At 36.2% G+C, this 15306-nt stretch overlaps 1 protein-coding gene across 9 annotated transcripts in view; it reads right to left on the bottom strand.

Annotated features, from left to right (window-relative positions):
* Positions 1–15306, bottom strand: part of OPA1 (OPA1 mitochondrial dynamin like GTPase) — a 56525-nt gene that overhangs the window by 22406 nt on the left and 18813 nt on the right. For 5 of the 9 annotated variants that reach the window (XM_074877461.1, XM_074877466.1, XM_074877464.1 and 2 more), the window contains 20 exons: positions 15062–15166; positions 14482–14517; positions 13983–14069; positions 12971–13084; positions 12564–12644; positions 12094–12168; positions 11693–11764; positions 11461–11560; positions 10811–10941; positions 10214–10286; positions 10050–10122; positions 9199–9314; positions 8544–8608; positions 7873–7949; positions 4850–5015; positions 4183–4335; positions 3442–3550; positions 2742–2821; positions 1443–1583; positions 9–125 (listed from right to left, as the gene is read on the bottom strand). In XM_074877461.1, coding sequence (XP_074733562.1) covers positions 9–125; positions 1443–1583; positions 2742–2821; positions 3442–3550; positions 4183–4335; positions 4850–5015; positions 7873–7949; positions 8544–8608; positions 9199–9314; positions 10050–10122; positions 10214–10286; positions 10811–10941; positions 11461–11560; positions 11693–11764; positions 12094–12168; positions 12564–12644; positions 12971–13084; positions 13983–14069; positions 14482–14517; positions 15062–15166 — 1971 coding nt within the window. The remainder of the gene's footprint in view (positions 1–8; positions 126–1442; positions 1584–2741; positions 2822–3441; positions 3551–4182; positions 4336–4849; positions 5016–7872; positions 7950–8543; positions 8609–9198; positions 9315–10049; positions 10123–10213; positions 10287–10810; positions 10942–11460; positions 11561–11692; positions 11765–12093; positions 12169–12563; positions 12645–12970; positions 13085–13982; positions 14070–14481; positions 14518–15061; positions 15167–15306) is intronic. The other 4 variants (XM_074877463.1, XM_074877467.1, XM_074877465.1 and 1 more) reach the window with 1 other exon arrangement.

Raw genomic sequence — 15306 nt, 5'->3', positions numbered from 1 at the left:
CAGTTTACCTCCGAGTCCACAAAATGCCTCTGATAATAATAGAAGCCTCTTCGACATAAATTGCAGTGGTTCAAAGCAGTCTTCAGGAAATATCTTCTATAAATTTGGTGCCATGTGTCTTTAATCTAGGAAAACAGTACTTAAATTTGACTAAATAAATAAATACACTCACTATCGTGCATAGTTTAATGTTTGCATTTAATTTTAAAATATAACTCCGAATTCCACTGTCACATAATATATGTTTAAATATTTCTCATCAATTTGTCTGCAACTGGGGTATGACTGTGTGAGTTACATTTGGCAAACATTACAAATGATTGTCAATTAAAAAAAATCTACTCTTCTGTGCTTGTAACATAACTGAATGCTTAAAAATATTGTCTGCAGCCAAAATACATTTAAATAATATACTACAAAACAGGACAAGTTGTTCAGCTTTTGGCATGATACAATCTTCACATTAACACTAAGAATACATTTCTGAGTGGTACCCATTAATTTATCAGTTAAACCAGATTAAAGCATACAGAAGTATTTAATGGGTCTTATATAAACAAACATTTGCAAATTTTCTTGATTAGGCTTATTTATGTTCCAGTTCTTCAAAACTAAGATATGGCTCATCAAAAAAACCCCACATACAATAAAATTAAGAAAACCAGTTGCTTAGCTGGAAAGGAAACTCAATTTGCACTCAGTCTCTCATGTAAAGGATGTGAATTGCTACTCTGACCTTTACAAAAAGGTATGGTAAGTACTGTAAAGGAAAGGGCCAGCAGGTATTTCAATAAGTACATGTAAATGTTGAAAAGGTAGCCAAAGTTACTGCACTGTTAAAGGAAATCTACATTTATTAATGTTTGAAATCTCATTTATTTAAAATCTTACATTTAATTAAATAAAAGGTCTAATGATGGTTAAGAGCCTTACACTGCAATGAGATAAATCATTTTCCAGAACATTAAGTGTACAATACATTCCCTCAAGGCACTTTAAAAACCCTGCCTTTTTCCAAGTATTTTTACAAAATTTCCCTCTCTTCAACGTACCTATGAACTTCAAACTGTACATACAACCACCCTGAAAACTTTGGAATGCACAATACGTTTTTATCATATCTCACTCACAAAGGCCTTGATTCCACTATATAATGTCTGAATAATAATTTTCAACAGCCTTGTCATAATGCAGGCGAGAAAATCTGCTCAGCAGATTCTGCTTTCAGTCTAAACTGACAGATTCTAAAGCGTTGTACTGCATTTGTCTAACAGCCAACAGAAGTGTGTGAATTGCGTGCAAGCAGTCATTTAGTAATTCACTTGGAAACATCTGGATTACAAATTTAGTATTTAGATGGAGTCTTTTGTATGCTATCTAGAAAGAACATTCAAATGTTCACAGGGGGCTTCCATATGTTTTGTTACAATTCTGCATCTTACCAGACATGGGTCCACTGTTATTCCTCTTGCTTCAAGATTCTTTCTGACAGTCGTCACTTCATCATTTGCCAGATAAGCTGCATGTTCTTCATTGCATTTGATTAACTTCTCAAGTTCATTTTTTGTTTCATTACGAATATTCTAGGATAAGAATGATTAGTTAGAATTATTACAGACTCAGAGATCATCTGCACCTCCTCAATAAATAGTCTAACTGCTTAATAAATCAGAACAGAAAATACCTGACACTATTAAGTATTACATTTAAGTGATTCAAAAGGGTATTTGTGCAAAGACATCTCAAGTATAGTATTTTAAAATGGATAATTCACTGTCAATTTTTCATATTTTTTTTTCATTATGCACAGAAATGCAGAAGAGGTAGAGAAGGGTGGTAAAAAAATAAATCATATGTGTTAGCCTCCTTTCCCCTCCATGAACATCCACTAGTGGGGTTCACATTCACGTATCACCTGTGGCACTGATGAAAACTGTAACTTTTGCCTAATAGCTAGCAAGAGCTCTCCATGGATTCCTACCTTTAAGTTGCTGTTCATTAAATTCAAGTAAGATAGGTTGAAGTCACTGCCTTTCTCCCATACCTGGCTGCGTACAGTTGACTGTAAAACTCCTTCCTCTGAAACAATTACTTTCTACTGTATTCTTTTAAACTCTACTTACTTCTTTAAAGTATGATTCAGTTTGAGAAATCTCTAGAAAAAGTAACATAAAAAGCCCATCATCTCTGGGCATTGAACAGACGGTGCTATTTAAATTCAAAAGAAATTTCCAAAAACTATGAGCAAACGGGCAGAGAGGTTATGATGAAAACAGTCAATCAGAAGATACAACTGTGACTGGAATGCTAGTGATAATGCTATCACACAGTAATTAAATCCAAATGGAGCATGACAGGAAACTGCACACAACTTCTGCTTAAAAGGCACACTTGGAAACTGTAGAATAGAATAGCCCAGTTTCCACTCTCTTTTCATCAATTTCAGGAGAACTTTAATATTCAGGTCAATGGCATCATAGTAAAGATATAATTCAGCTGAAGAACGGAAACCAGTTTACAAACCACTATGTATCTGCAATATGAGAAAAGCATATGAATTCTCTGTGGTGTAATATTTAAAACAATGAATAGTAAAAGTAATTGTAAAGTATTTAAAAGTAGGTGGGGTCTTTTTGCAATAGTGTGAAGAGGGTTGGTATTTTTGAAAATTTACAGAGTAATAACCAAAGTTTTATAAATGTAGTGAACTACAAATCCTTTATATTTGTTTCCCCTTTTACCTGTTCTTTGGTGCGGCCTATCCAGTATAACCATCTTTTCTTCCAGTCTGGACCCACCATATCTTCAATAACAGACTCAGCTGAAAAATAGGATATTAAGTCTCACTCAAAAATACATGTAATCAGCCATATTTATAGTTCTAAAATTAGGTACAACATCAAGAATGGACATTTTATGTCCAAGAACGTAAGATACGGCATACTGAGTCAAGTCAGATGTCTTTTACTTAAAGCAACAGTTGATGTCTCTTAGTAAAACTTAAAAATGACTGCCAACCAGTAGATACTTCCAAGGAAATATATAAAACCCATAATATCCCTCCACTGAGACAGCCCTCCAGGTTCCAAGTCAGGTGTTCAAAAAAATTTTACCTTGTTGCAACTTGCATCAAAATTATGCTTGATAACCATAAATGGACCAAATACTTTCCCTAAATTTATTCTATTCTTCTACATGTGTGTTCGTACTATTTTTTGACTCTACAGATCTCTTACTTATCTTTCAGTTGCCTCATTGCAAGAACACCAGCTTTTGAGGCCATATTTTGCTAAACATTTCTATCAGTATTGGTACCATTTTAAAGTGTCACCACTATCTCAGCTGTGCTGATGTAAAAGCTTGCACTACAGTGTAGTGAACCAGATCCGCCAATTGGCCCAGATCAAAGAGCACACAAGAGTGGAATACATCACAACTCACTGTCTTTGAGACGACTTTGGAGCGTTTCTTCCATAAAATGAATAGCAGCATCCCACTGCTGTTTATCAGATATTGACCGATCTTCTAAGGCATTGTGCTGGATTACTCGCTGCAATAAAGAACATCATTTTAGCATACAATAAATCATTTAATTAGGATTTAGTAAAAAAAGATTTCTGACATTCTCTTTTTTCATGTCTATATTTTTTCATGTCTATAAAAACATCATGTATTGGGCACACAAGATTTATTCAAGAGGAACCTTTTCAAAGCACTACCAAAAAATATTTTCTTGTGCCTTTAATCTGACGCTCTTCTACAGCCTACCATAAATAATGTAAAAAATACAGCAAACAATGTGAAATCCCTCCACATTACAGGATCTATAAAGATGGTAATGAAATGCTGTTATTTTATGTGGCTATACTTAACAAATGAGCTGATGCTAAGCAGTTCTCACAAGACTGTCCTTGGGCAGCCAGTGGATTAGGGAGGACTTTTTCCTGAACCAGCCAAAACAACTTTATTAGAGATTATTCAGGGCAATAATTAACAAAAGGTAATAATAAAATTAATTGAGAACCACTGAAATAAATATATTATATAGAAAAGGAGAGATGGACATATCTCCCTATTATTTTATGCTTACATTAAAAATGCAAAAATACTGCATATGCAACTTTAGTAAAAAGATTTCAACAGCACTTAGTCAACAGTTCAAAAAACCCCACTACATTATACCAGACTATCCTCCGCTCTCTCATTCCATTTATGTCGTTTAATACTTTCTTCTTTGACTGCTTGTTTCAGTTTATCAAAGATATCATCATGTTCTTTTCCTTTTTGTTCTGTCATGAAACGTGAAAATTCTTCTTGCAAAGTCTCCCATGCCACCTAGAAAGCCAGCAAACAATACCTACTGAAATGGACCATTATACCATGCACCAGCTGGTAAAGGAACATTTATGACAATTCTTGCAAGTATGAAAATTTGCATTCTTTCTGAAAGCAACATACAAGCCTTGACTTCTTTGTTGCCTTAGCTATTACTAAAAGTCAACACTAAACTTTGCTTCGCTATGTTGTAGCAAGTGGAATTCTGTTAAACTTGCATAAATCTATTAAATATGAACATACCTAGCTTGAAGGGTTTGTTTAACCTTTTAAAAGAAGGGGGGTTTTGGCCTTTAACAAGGAAAATTCACCAGGAGAGCAAAATACAATGTTCCTGCTGTATATGCTTCTCAACAGCAAGACCTTGCTAGCCTTTTCTGACATGTAAGCTGTTCACAAGAACTGCAGTCAGCCCTTCAAATCATCACCTTACTTCTCCGGAGCTATGCTTTCATTTCAACAGGCTTTGCACAATTTTATTTTTAAAAATTTTTTTAAATAACTAAATTCTCACCTCTACTGCTTTATTGGGCAGTTGCTTGTCAGTCCACTGCTTCAGTTTGATGTCCACAGTGGTGTTAAATGTCCCTGAGTTCATAGTCTGTGCTGCTGGAAGGTATATATTCTCAATCACATGAGTAGATACCCTTTCCCATAAAGTTTTCTGAAGAATCTCCTCCCTAAAATGGAAGTTGTAATGCATATGATGGCTTCCAATACAAAAGTGAAAACAATACAAATTTCCAATACAAAAATGAAACACGTATGCATTCAATTTGTTAGAAACACTGAGAAAACAAGACTACAGAACACAGGAAATCCTCTTTAAGTAATCAGAGCACAACTTCAACCAAATCTGCTTGGAACTAAGGATACAAATACACAATGTTTTCAGCAAAGAAGCTGCTTCAGCTTCAGAAGTTGGCCTCTATGACTCTTACAGCTGCCACAGCACTGCACAACAGTTCATTGCAGCCTTTAATTATACCAGCATAACCAGACAGAGCTGTGCGTGCATATGCATGGCACGTGAGGTAATGACAAGGGGGCAGGCTGTAAAGTGTTAAAATGATTTGACTAAAAAGTCCATACTCCCAAAAAAACATGTGGGTTTTGTTTCTGTAGTATTCTGATTTGTTTGTTGAAACATGCTGTAGCTTTCCATCTGGGATTTTCATTGATTGTTCCCAGACTGCATAAACAATGAAGCAAGTTGAGAAGTCCAACCTTTAACCAAAATGTATATTGACATTCATTTACAAATGTGCCTCACGTCACTATAAAACTAAGCACCACTTTCCTATTTATGATGCGTTTCAAGAAATAACAATGGAAACAATCTAACTTTAACCTTTTTAAATGACAATAAACTTACTCAGGAAACTTTGCAGCTGCAGTGACACAACTCAGCTGAGCCAGTATAACATGCGGTCAGTACCCACAGAGGCAGTCGCACTCCCTCCTGCTCCCACCAGTCTCCAGTACAGGTTGTGGGTTTCTTGAAGGTTAATTTTATGCTAGCTCAGCATGCTAAATCAGCTTACCAACAGGTCATATGAATGCCAGATTTGATAGAATGGTGAGAGCTAAGAGCCAAAGAATAAAATCTACCTTGTTTTGGTGGTACAAGTCTATCAGATTCACCCAAGCCCTTTTCTTCCAAATGGGCTGAAGATCAGGACACAAGCCTCATCCCTGATAATGCCCCTACTCTAACTGGGCCATCTGTGGACAAAGACCGAAGAACTTCTCATAAATATCACTCCTCCCCCATTTCAACAACAGCATAATTGAAAATTTCTCTTTTGTGTTTAAACTGTCCTTGAGATTTAAAAATTTTGAAGCTGTCCTTCTCACATACCAGTATAAATGGGGACCAAAGCCACTAGTTTTTTACTGTTGGAACAGATCTTTTGCATATTTAGGGTAGAAGTACTTCTACAAAATCAAAAGGAACTCGAGCATTTAAATCTTGAAAGAATTCACTATAAGAATATTGCCACCAACAAAAAATGTTTTCCTTAAAACACTTTGTTCAAAATGGGATGGATTTGCATAGTGTTCAAACAAAGATCAATTATCGATCATTCTTGATCACCCTTAAAAGAACTGGGGACATGGCAAATTAATGTCACTTACAGGGTGTACTGGAAACCGTCTGTTATGGATTTTACCAGTTACAAATGCATTGCAAGAAAGGGCAGTCCTTCGATTAAGAACAAATGCAGTCTCATTCCTTCTTTACTGACATGGCAATAAAAATACATGTTTGCTTTGCCTAATCCAATCAAACTTAACTGGAAAGAATGGGAATTTTAACAGGATAGAAACATTTGCATTCCTCAAATGCACTGATGTTTTTAGGCTGCATATAATGGCTAACACAAGCATTTTTTTCATGACTTAGGTTTCTAGTTCTACTTTATAGCTCATTGTATTATAAAACTAGAATCACCACTACCTTTTAACTTTCAAAAGAAATGCCCAGAAACATTCATGTTATGCAGCCACCTGATCCACAACATAAAATGAAACAGACTAGACATGGGCCGGGTACTTCAGCATCTATTACACAGTGAACAGCAGCAAACACCAAAATGGCAAACCTGTATTACATTTGGACTAGAACATAACTTCAGACTAATACACTACCTACAACACTTTCTCTGAACACAGCCACACGCCCAGAATTATTGTAATGTCATTAAGAGTCTGACATTTTACCTTGGTTTTTAATCTATGACCAAGTAACAGTTCAATTCAGGTTGCTGAAGGCAAAGGCATTAAAGCAATCTTTTTTCTTGTGGTTCTCAGTTGTGGTACAGTCTGTCAAAGTAACCCTTTACATTGCCTATTCTCCTCTCAGTCTGCATCTACAGTGGCTTTACTATGAAGTGACACTACACTTAAAATACTTAGGTGAAGCTCACCCTCTCTCACATCTATGCCTGCCTCATGAAGAAGTAGGGCAGCATAGCATGGTGCTACTTCGTTGAGTCTACCAAGGAGATCCACATAGAGGATGAAATTCTCAAACATACAGATCAGCTCTTTTTACAACCAGGAATTACATAATCGTTCAACTTCCAAATCTCTGATTCACAGAGATACAAAACTTCTTTTTTCCAAGGTCATACATATTATTTTGATATGCACAATTATAATCCCAAAACATCAAGTTAAGAGGAATTACCGATTCATACTTCAAATGAACATCTGAATACATCTTTATTATGACTGTTTCTTTTCATTTTTGAGGAATATCTATTGTTCATTATCCTGTATAAAACCAGAACAAAACGCAAACTGACATCCTAAAATTTTTGTCAAGGGATTATACAAGTATTTGCTGATTCAGAATAATAAACAAACATAGACTACTTCTGCAGGGACAAAGGACATAATAATACATTGTCCTAAGAAAAACAGTTCCTTATTTATATTTGAGAATTTTGTTTACTAAAGCTCTGTATTTTAAAGGCAAACTTCTGCTAGTTAATGAAAAAAAAGAAAGGAAAAAAGAAAAAATTACCATACCAATGCTTTGGTGTGACCTGAGTCAAACTTATGACTTCATCAAGAATCTCATTCTTTGCTTTTTCAAACAGTTCATTCTATGCAAAAGGAAAAATATGAAATAAAAAGATTTTAAGTATAGTTTGATCATGTTTCCATACAGAAAGTAAACAAAACCATTTTCTTACGGCCTTTAAGCCTAAAATGACATCTTCTGGTCATGTTCTGGACAATGCATGTGCTTGTCATAAGCTACCCTGGTTTAACATGTATCTTCCCACCCATCTCTTGCATGCCTCTGGCCAGGCACGGCATTTGAATATTCAGGATCTCTATATAAGAATTAGAGAATGGGATCGTAATTGTTTTGTTACTCTGTCTGTCTGAAAGACCAGGGAATGTCATTTCTCTTTGCCAGTTCTGTCATGATCAGAAAGAAACACTGACCTATTCCTGTAGGCAAGTTAGGTGAGTTAACTGTGTACTAGAAGAGTGAAGGACTTGTTAACGTGTTCATAAAACAGAGCTCAGTATTTCCTTCCCCTAGAATAATTTACATTGTCCTCATATTTTAAAGTGTCAGTACTTTATTAACTTTAAAAAACCTTTACAAATGAGATTAAATGGCATAAATTTTAGTCTGCATCTTCAACATTTTCGAGCACACAAATTAAAGCAGTAGTGTAATTTACCCTGTCAAGCTCTCGCAAGCGGGGGTAATTGTTCTTCCATTCAGTCTCAAGATTGAAACGTGTGGCTGCAAAAATCAGAAACAAGGTCTTAATTTTTTTTGTCTATAAGCACTTCATGACCATCTTAAAAGTTTAGCCACAAATCTTACTTATGATAAACCCTCCGAGAACTTTAAGTGCCTCTGCAAATGAGCAAAGTTTTTTCTGTCTATGCTCAGATATTCTGTCTGCAAATTGCAGGATTCATGCACTGAAAAAAAATGTAGCGGAAAGAGAGCCAGTCAACTGCCAGCTCTGTACAAGTCAGTCCTGCCCTGGCTGATCAGATGGTATCTTTATACAGGAAGCCATCTTAAACATCTGAATCCAGTGGAAGAACTGGTTTTGCCCACAAAAAACCCTGAATTTTTTTCTTCATACTTATTTACTCCTTTGGCTTTTAGAGCAAGTGGGTCCTTCATACCATGTTTTTTTTTTTTTAATGTGTTTTTGTAAAGATTAACTGGGGCAATTACCAATTAATGAGAAATGGTGACCATATAAAACACGTAAAACACAACTGCCCAAGCATGCTGGCAAAACAGCATTATAAGTATGTGGAAGAACTGTTTAACTGCAAGTTGCTATTTCATTTGGGTTTTGTAAAGATTTTTACCTTTAAAAGCATCTGCTTGCTGCTCCACAGACTCTCTCACCATTTTCCAAAAGCAATCTGACACAGCAAGACTTAAGTTCTTTGTTGTTACCTGGTGTGCCTTCAGCATACATGTCCTGTAGAGAAAGGCAGCTAAAAGAAATTCTTCTATGCATACCCATGCTTCCTGGCCCCCATTTTCTCCTCTTAAGAATAAAGCTTTGCTTTTTATAGCAGAGAATAACATGTCAATGTGCACCTAACCCAAATTCCAGTCTCCCCCTCCAAAATACTCAATGCAGATAATCACCAAAGTGAGGGAAAAAACCAAACCAGACCAAAGCTACCACAAACTTTTATTCCAGAGGTTGCAGTGCAGGTACTGCAGTCCCAAAGACCATGCAGCTTACTTTCCTGAGAAATACAAGCCTGTGAAATCAAATCTCTGCCCAATGAACTTCCAGCAGAACACACAAGCTGAATACAACATTGTTGTGACACCAAGACGACTGATATTTAGAGGCACTGGTATTTGGTCTGGATTCACTCCTCCCAGCTGTATCAAGTGCCTAGACAAAGGCTGGGAACTTAGTAGTTTTAGAGCCAATGGAGAGACACAGAAAACTCTGGAGGGGCTCAGAACTGCAGTGGAATCAATTGCTGCTTGAAGATGCCTGTCTCTCTCCATTGACTTAGAGCAAGCATTAGGAAACCAGGCTAACTTGGGTCACCTCAGCAAGATACTTAAACAGATTAAATCTCAAATAGCGTTTCCATGTTGCCAATCCATTTTTGAAGTTCAACAAGAAAAACTGATGCTAGCATTTACCAACACAGGCTCATTTTAGGAAAAGGAATAAATAGCAACATACTTTAACAGCTTTGAATTTTGAAAAAATTCCTCTTCATATTCTTTAATAGAGTCAATGCTTTCACTGCTGTTTCCTGGAGAAAGAAGAGAGTGCTGCAACAGTTCCATTTAGACAGTTTTCTCTGCTAACAAGGACAAAATAAGCAGAGTCAGAGCTCTCTTTACCTTTTCCAGTAACAACTGCAAAATAACCCAAAGCTTTCATTGGGAAGAGTTTGCCTTCAATTATTTGCTGGATCTATGAAAAGAAAGGATTAAAAAAATACATGGTTAACTTTGCACAGAGACATTCTTCCCTTCAGCGCAGTTTTAAAGCCAGACCTAGTTGTATCCATGCATAGACTACTGTAAGTATTTTGTCATGAGACTATGAGTTCTACTGATATTTAAAAGAAAAAAAAGGCATAAAACAAATAAGGCATAACATATCAAAACACAAAATGAAGTGAAAAAGCCTATCCCAGAATATCCTAAAGCCTTCTCAGGAAATGGAACTTGCTCAGGTCACCTGCATGAGAGGAACCAGTATTACAGCAAGCTGTAGCCAAGCTGTGACTGCAGCCATGTAGCTGATCACTAAAAGCAAAGCCTGAAAGATTAAAACAACCACCCCACCCCCCAAAAAAGTCATACTGAATACAGAAATAAGGACTCAAAACCATCTAGAACAGGTAGGTGAGGTCCAGTATTTCTGACAGCATCAAGTATTTTTCCAAGTGTGACTTTAGCCATCACAGTATGAGAAAAATAGTTTCAACCCACCCTGCTTGGGCTAGCCACGTTTTTCTCAGCAAGATCAACTTTAGTCAACACAAAAATTGTCCTTTTTCCTTGGGGATCCATTTGGCTGACTAAGTCTGTGACAATACTGCGTTCTGCATCCACTGATCCATCTAAAATAAACAAAACCAAAAATTTATGTTTTAGGGACTATATAACCTGGCATGCAATACTGAAGATGCAGCAGGCATCAAATAACAACTTAAAACCAGTAAAATTACACTTATATTCAAATTTTGGGTACACACAGTGAATGTTTGCTTTGTTTCCAGTATCATAAAAAAATTAGTTTGTTGTAGTGTATAAGTTTTGAACAAGTATCCGCTTGCTCAAAATATTAAGCTCTATTATTGTCTGTTGTCTCCAAAAACACTTTTGAAGAAATCTGGAATTTTACTATCACCATTCTTTTTTAATACAAAACTCTTATCAAAAAGTTGCTTTTTGCCACAAATACAAAAGGTGCTTTAATTTATAAATAGACATTCCACAGCATGCTGTTTTGTACACTACACAAGTTATCACAAATGGAAAAAAAAATATAATCAGGAGAGTCTCCAGCGTAACATAAGAATCATAATTAAAAAATTAAAAAATCCTGTCAGTTGGATAACCATCTAGACTCTTATTACCTTGAATACAAAGGATGATGGCATTAGGATTCTGCATGTAGGCCTTGCTGATGCTAAAGATAGTCTCCTTCGTATCTGGAGCCATACCTGATGTCACAGTCTTTAATATGTATATGGATATATATATTTAAAGGAAAAAAGAAAACAGAAAGATGTAAAAAAAGAAAATCACTACCAATAACACCACTTCATGTCTTAAAAGATTTTTTTAAATTATTTATTGCATACTTACACTAATGACTCCAGGTAAATCAACCAATACCATTCTTTGCAAACCAGGACCTTTCACGCTTAAGGAGATGGTCTGTGAAGTAAAATTGAAATTAAAGGTTTATACACACATCTACTTTGTATGTAATTACATACATAAACACACATATATAAAATTATATAAACACATATTTACACATACATACGCTTTAAACCAGCAACAGCCTGTAATTTTAAACAGGAAGTCCAATTTTATATGCATGTAATTGTGATATAAAACTGATTTTATCAGTCCAAATACACTTTTTATAGCACAAAATATTAAGTATACACAAACTGGATTCACCAGCCTCTTAGCTGAAGAATACTTACAAAAGATATACATGTACAGATATTTGCCACCAAATATTTGACAAGTCTTACCTCAGTGCTAACAGTGCACCCTTCCTTCACGCTATTTCTCATTCTGATTTCTATTTCATTTCTCAAAGCTGCAAGCTGTTTTGAGAAAAGCAAAATATCAAAAACTCCTTATAATTGTGATAGAAGAAAAATCACCAACATAAGTAAAAGAGTTTACTTTGGGATTAAGATCTCCATTTATAAATACTATCTCAAATGCATGTTGAATAACTAAATCTGGTAAATGGGGTGCTAAATGACAGATTACCAGCAGACCCCTGCATACTCCCAAAAAATGTCTTGGCACAAGAGCTCCTCCTACATTTCATCCACTGCAGTCTCACATTAAGAGATAATAACTAATATAATACCTTGCGCCACTAAACTTATTTCACTCTAATTAAACAGGGGCTAACAGCTTATAAAGACACAAGTTTTTTCAGAGAATTAATATAAGTCATATTAACTTCCAGTCACTTTTTTATACTTACATCCTCTTCCTTGGTCAGATCAAACTCCCGAGAGCTGTCTTTGAATAAAGCCACATGGTGGGGACCTTCACTAAGGGTTACCTAGATGGTAAAAGCCTTGTATGAGAAAGCATGGTAAATCTAACAGAGAAACATGAGAAGTACGTAGCATATGAATGCTTCCCACTGCAGGCATACAACTATATGTAATGCTTATTTAGCACAGGACCACTTATAGTAAGAACTACTACTCCACTAATAGTACATATGGATCATATATAGGCCTGCAGAAGTTCTCATTGACTGCCACAACCCACTTGCTTAGAGGCCATTTTATAAACAAGTGTTCACGTATACTTCAACTAATGGCGTAATCAGAGAGAGAACAATACAGCAAATGCTGATTCAGAAATTATGATGTTTCTTACCTTAACAGGGGAACGCGTCATCATCTCCCCAGACCCTCGAGGGAATATGCGGGCTTGGGCGATCATTTCTAACACGCTGGTTTTTCCTGCACTTTGATCTCCAACCACCACCACCTTAAGTGAAAGTTTAAACAGCCATTGGCTTTCAGCAGGACATTTTGGAAGCTTAGACAAAAGCTGACCAAAAAGATGCTAATCTGTATCAACACTGGCTATATGATGTTTGACAATAAATGCATTGGTTTAAATATGGAATCCTTGAAGAAATACTAACTTTTAGTAATGCAAAAAATTGACTTGTGCTTAAGACAGCACAGCCCACAAAGTACTCTATGGGCCTAACCCCACCTAATGAAGAGAGGTAGGGCTTTTTTGTTCTCATGGCAGTTAGTTGTTCTCTCCTTGTACAAAATCCTTCAGAAGGCAAAACACTGAAGACTACTCCTCTGGTGGATGGTGCTTCTGCCTGGAGAAGGCTGAATTCTGATGTAGTTGCTGTCATCTCCCCATCATACTGGCTTCCTACAGAAGCCACTAGTGCTAGAGGTGGTTGTGCAAGCAGGAAGCATTCCTGGCTCTTCCCTACACCAGCAGTCAGGCTAGCCAAACCCCTTCTCATGCTCCCCCCTCCAACAGCAGCACTACTGTGGGGAGTTAGCCGGAGCATCTTACCTTCTCAGCTCCACTGGTACACACTGGGAAACAACAGTCATTTTACACTGCTGAGAAGGCTGGGGTGCTCTGACTGAAACAATTTAAAATGAAAGGCTGAGCACAGCAGCAGTATCTGTATCTAGATTGGGTTTTAACTATGAGCCAAGACAGACTTAACATAGTTACATTAGTTATTCTCAAAATGCTGTTGTTGCATTTAAAATGGAGAACATGTCTTAAGCAAAAACCCTGGAGTTACAAGAAAACAGCCTAGCACTAACTCTGGATTATTTTGCAATATAATTAAATTATAAGACTGGTGTTTCAGTAAAAAACCTTGAATTTTTAATCTACTTACCCGAGGTAGGTGATCTTGAGTGTTATAACTGGCATCATAATCAGACAGGATGTCGAGTACTTCAGAATACATATCAATCAAGGATTTCTACAAAAAAGTACACAGAAAAAACACAGCCAATCAACAGAACAACGATTGGGTTACAGATGAACTACTTAATGTGTATATTCTGTAAACTCATCTGTAAAAATGTGTTTATTCTCTCCTGATGGTTTGAAACCTAAACTGTCTATACTGGAGCACAGATCTCTGTTTTATGAAATAAAATACCAAATCAAGTCATCCTTTGCTTTCTGTGAAAACAGAAACTACAGCTGCAAAGGCATCTTGCTGAAGGAGCAAAATGAGAGCTCTTACTTAAAACGTAAGAGAACAACAGCACTCAGACTTCAGAGTTTCCAGGTTAAGAAGCTGAACTGAGTTTCTTCCATTAAACATCTAGACTTACATTTTGAGCTTGATGAACAGTAAGCATTAACAAAGGTATAGAGCTACCAACCTCACTCTGTACAAATAGGAACTCCTTATCTTCCAGCTCCCAGAGCAAAGAGGAAGATCCATGTTGGTCAGCAAGTGACACAGAGGCAGGCACAAAATGTCTGGTTTTAGAACGCTCAGGATGTTGGCAGACAAAAGCAAAAGCATACTTAGCTCAATCTCCCTGGATTTATACAGGGCTGTTAAAAGATGTTTCCTGACACCGTAACTATATTCCTACCAAACTCAGTAAGACCCATGACAAAGCACAAAGGTATCAGACTGTGTGTATAAGAAGAGTTGGAAGCATATTTATTAGTAAATACAGTGAAGCTACATCAAAAAACCCAGTCCACATTTCCCACTTAAATAGGTAAATTATTTAGTTAGAGCTGGTAATCCCTTTGTGCTCTTCAGCTGAAACCACTTCCAAAAGTTATATAGTTAAAAAAAAGCATGTATAAAAACCTTAAATGTCAAAAAATTAGCACAGATAACAAATGTTAAAAGTTCATATATGAATTAACAAATACAATTTAGAATAGCATCATGGAAAAAATGGCATAATTGTATTTCTATGCTGGTTTGTTACACATAAGTACCTTTAACTTCCTCTGATGAATGCCCTTGTCATCCCTTTGCAGTACCAATTTTCTTAATTCTTTGTTCTCCTTCTCTAATCGCTCAAGCATTCTTTGGTATTTGAGCTAAAAAACAGTGGCACAAATATACTGTTGTAATTATGGAAATAGTAGACTCATGTGAGCAAAGTTTTACCTATGAAAAATATACTATCTTTTAGGCAAGTCTTTCAAAAATAAAGAAACCTTTGTGATCACTACAGTTT

Source organism: Strix uralensis, chromosome 9, assembly GCF_047716275.1.
Source record: "Strix uralensis isolate ZFMK-TIS-50842 chromosome 9, bStrUra1, whole genome shotgun sequence".
Taxonomy (NCBI): domain Eukaryota; kingdom Metazoa; phylum Chordata; class Aves; order Strigiformes; family Strigidae; genus Strix; species Strix uralensis.
This window is presented reverse-complemented; position numbering and strand designations above follow the sequence as displayed.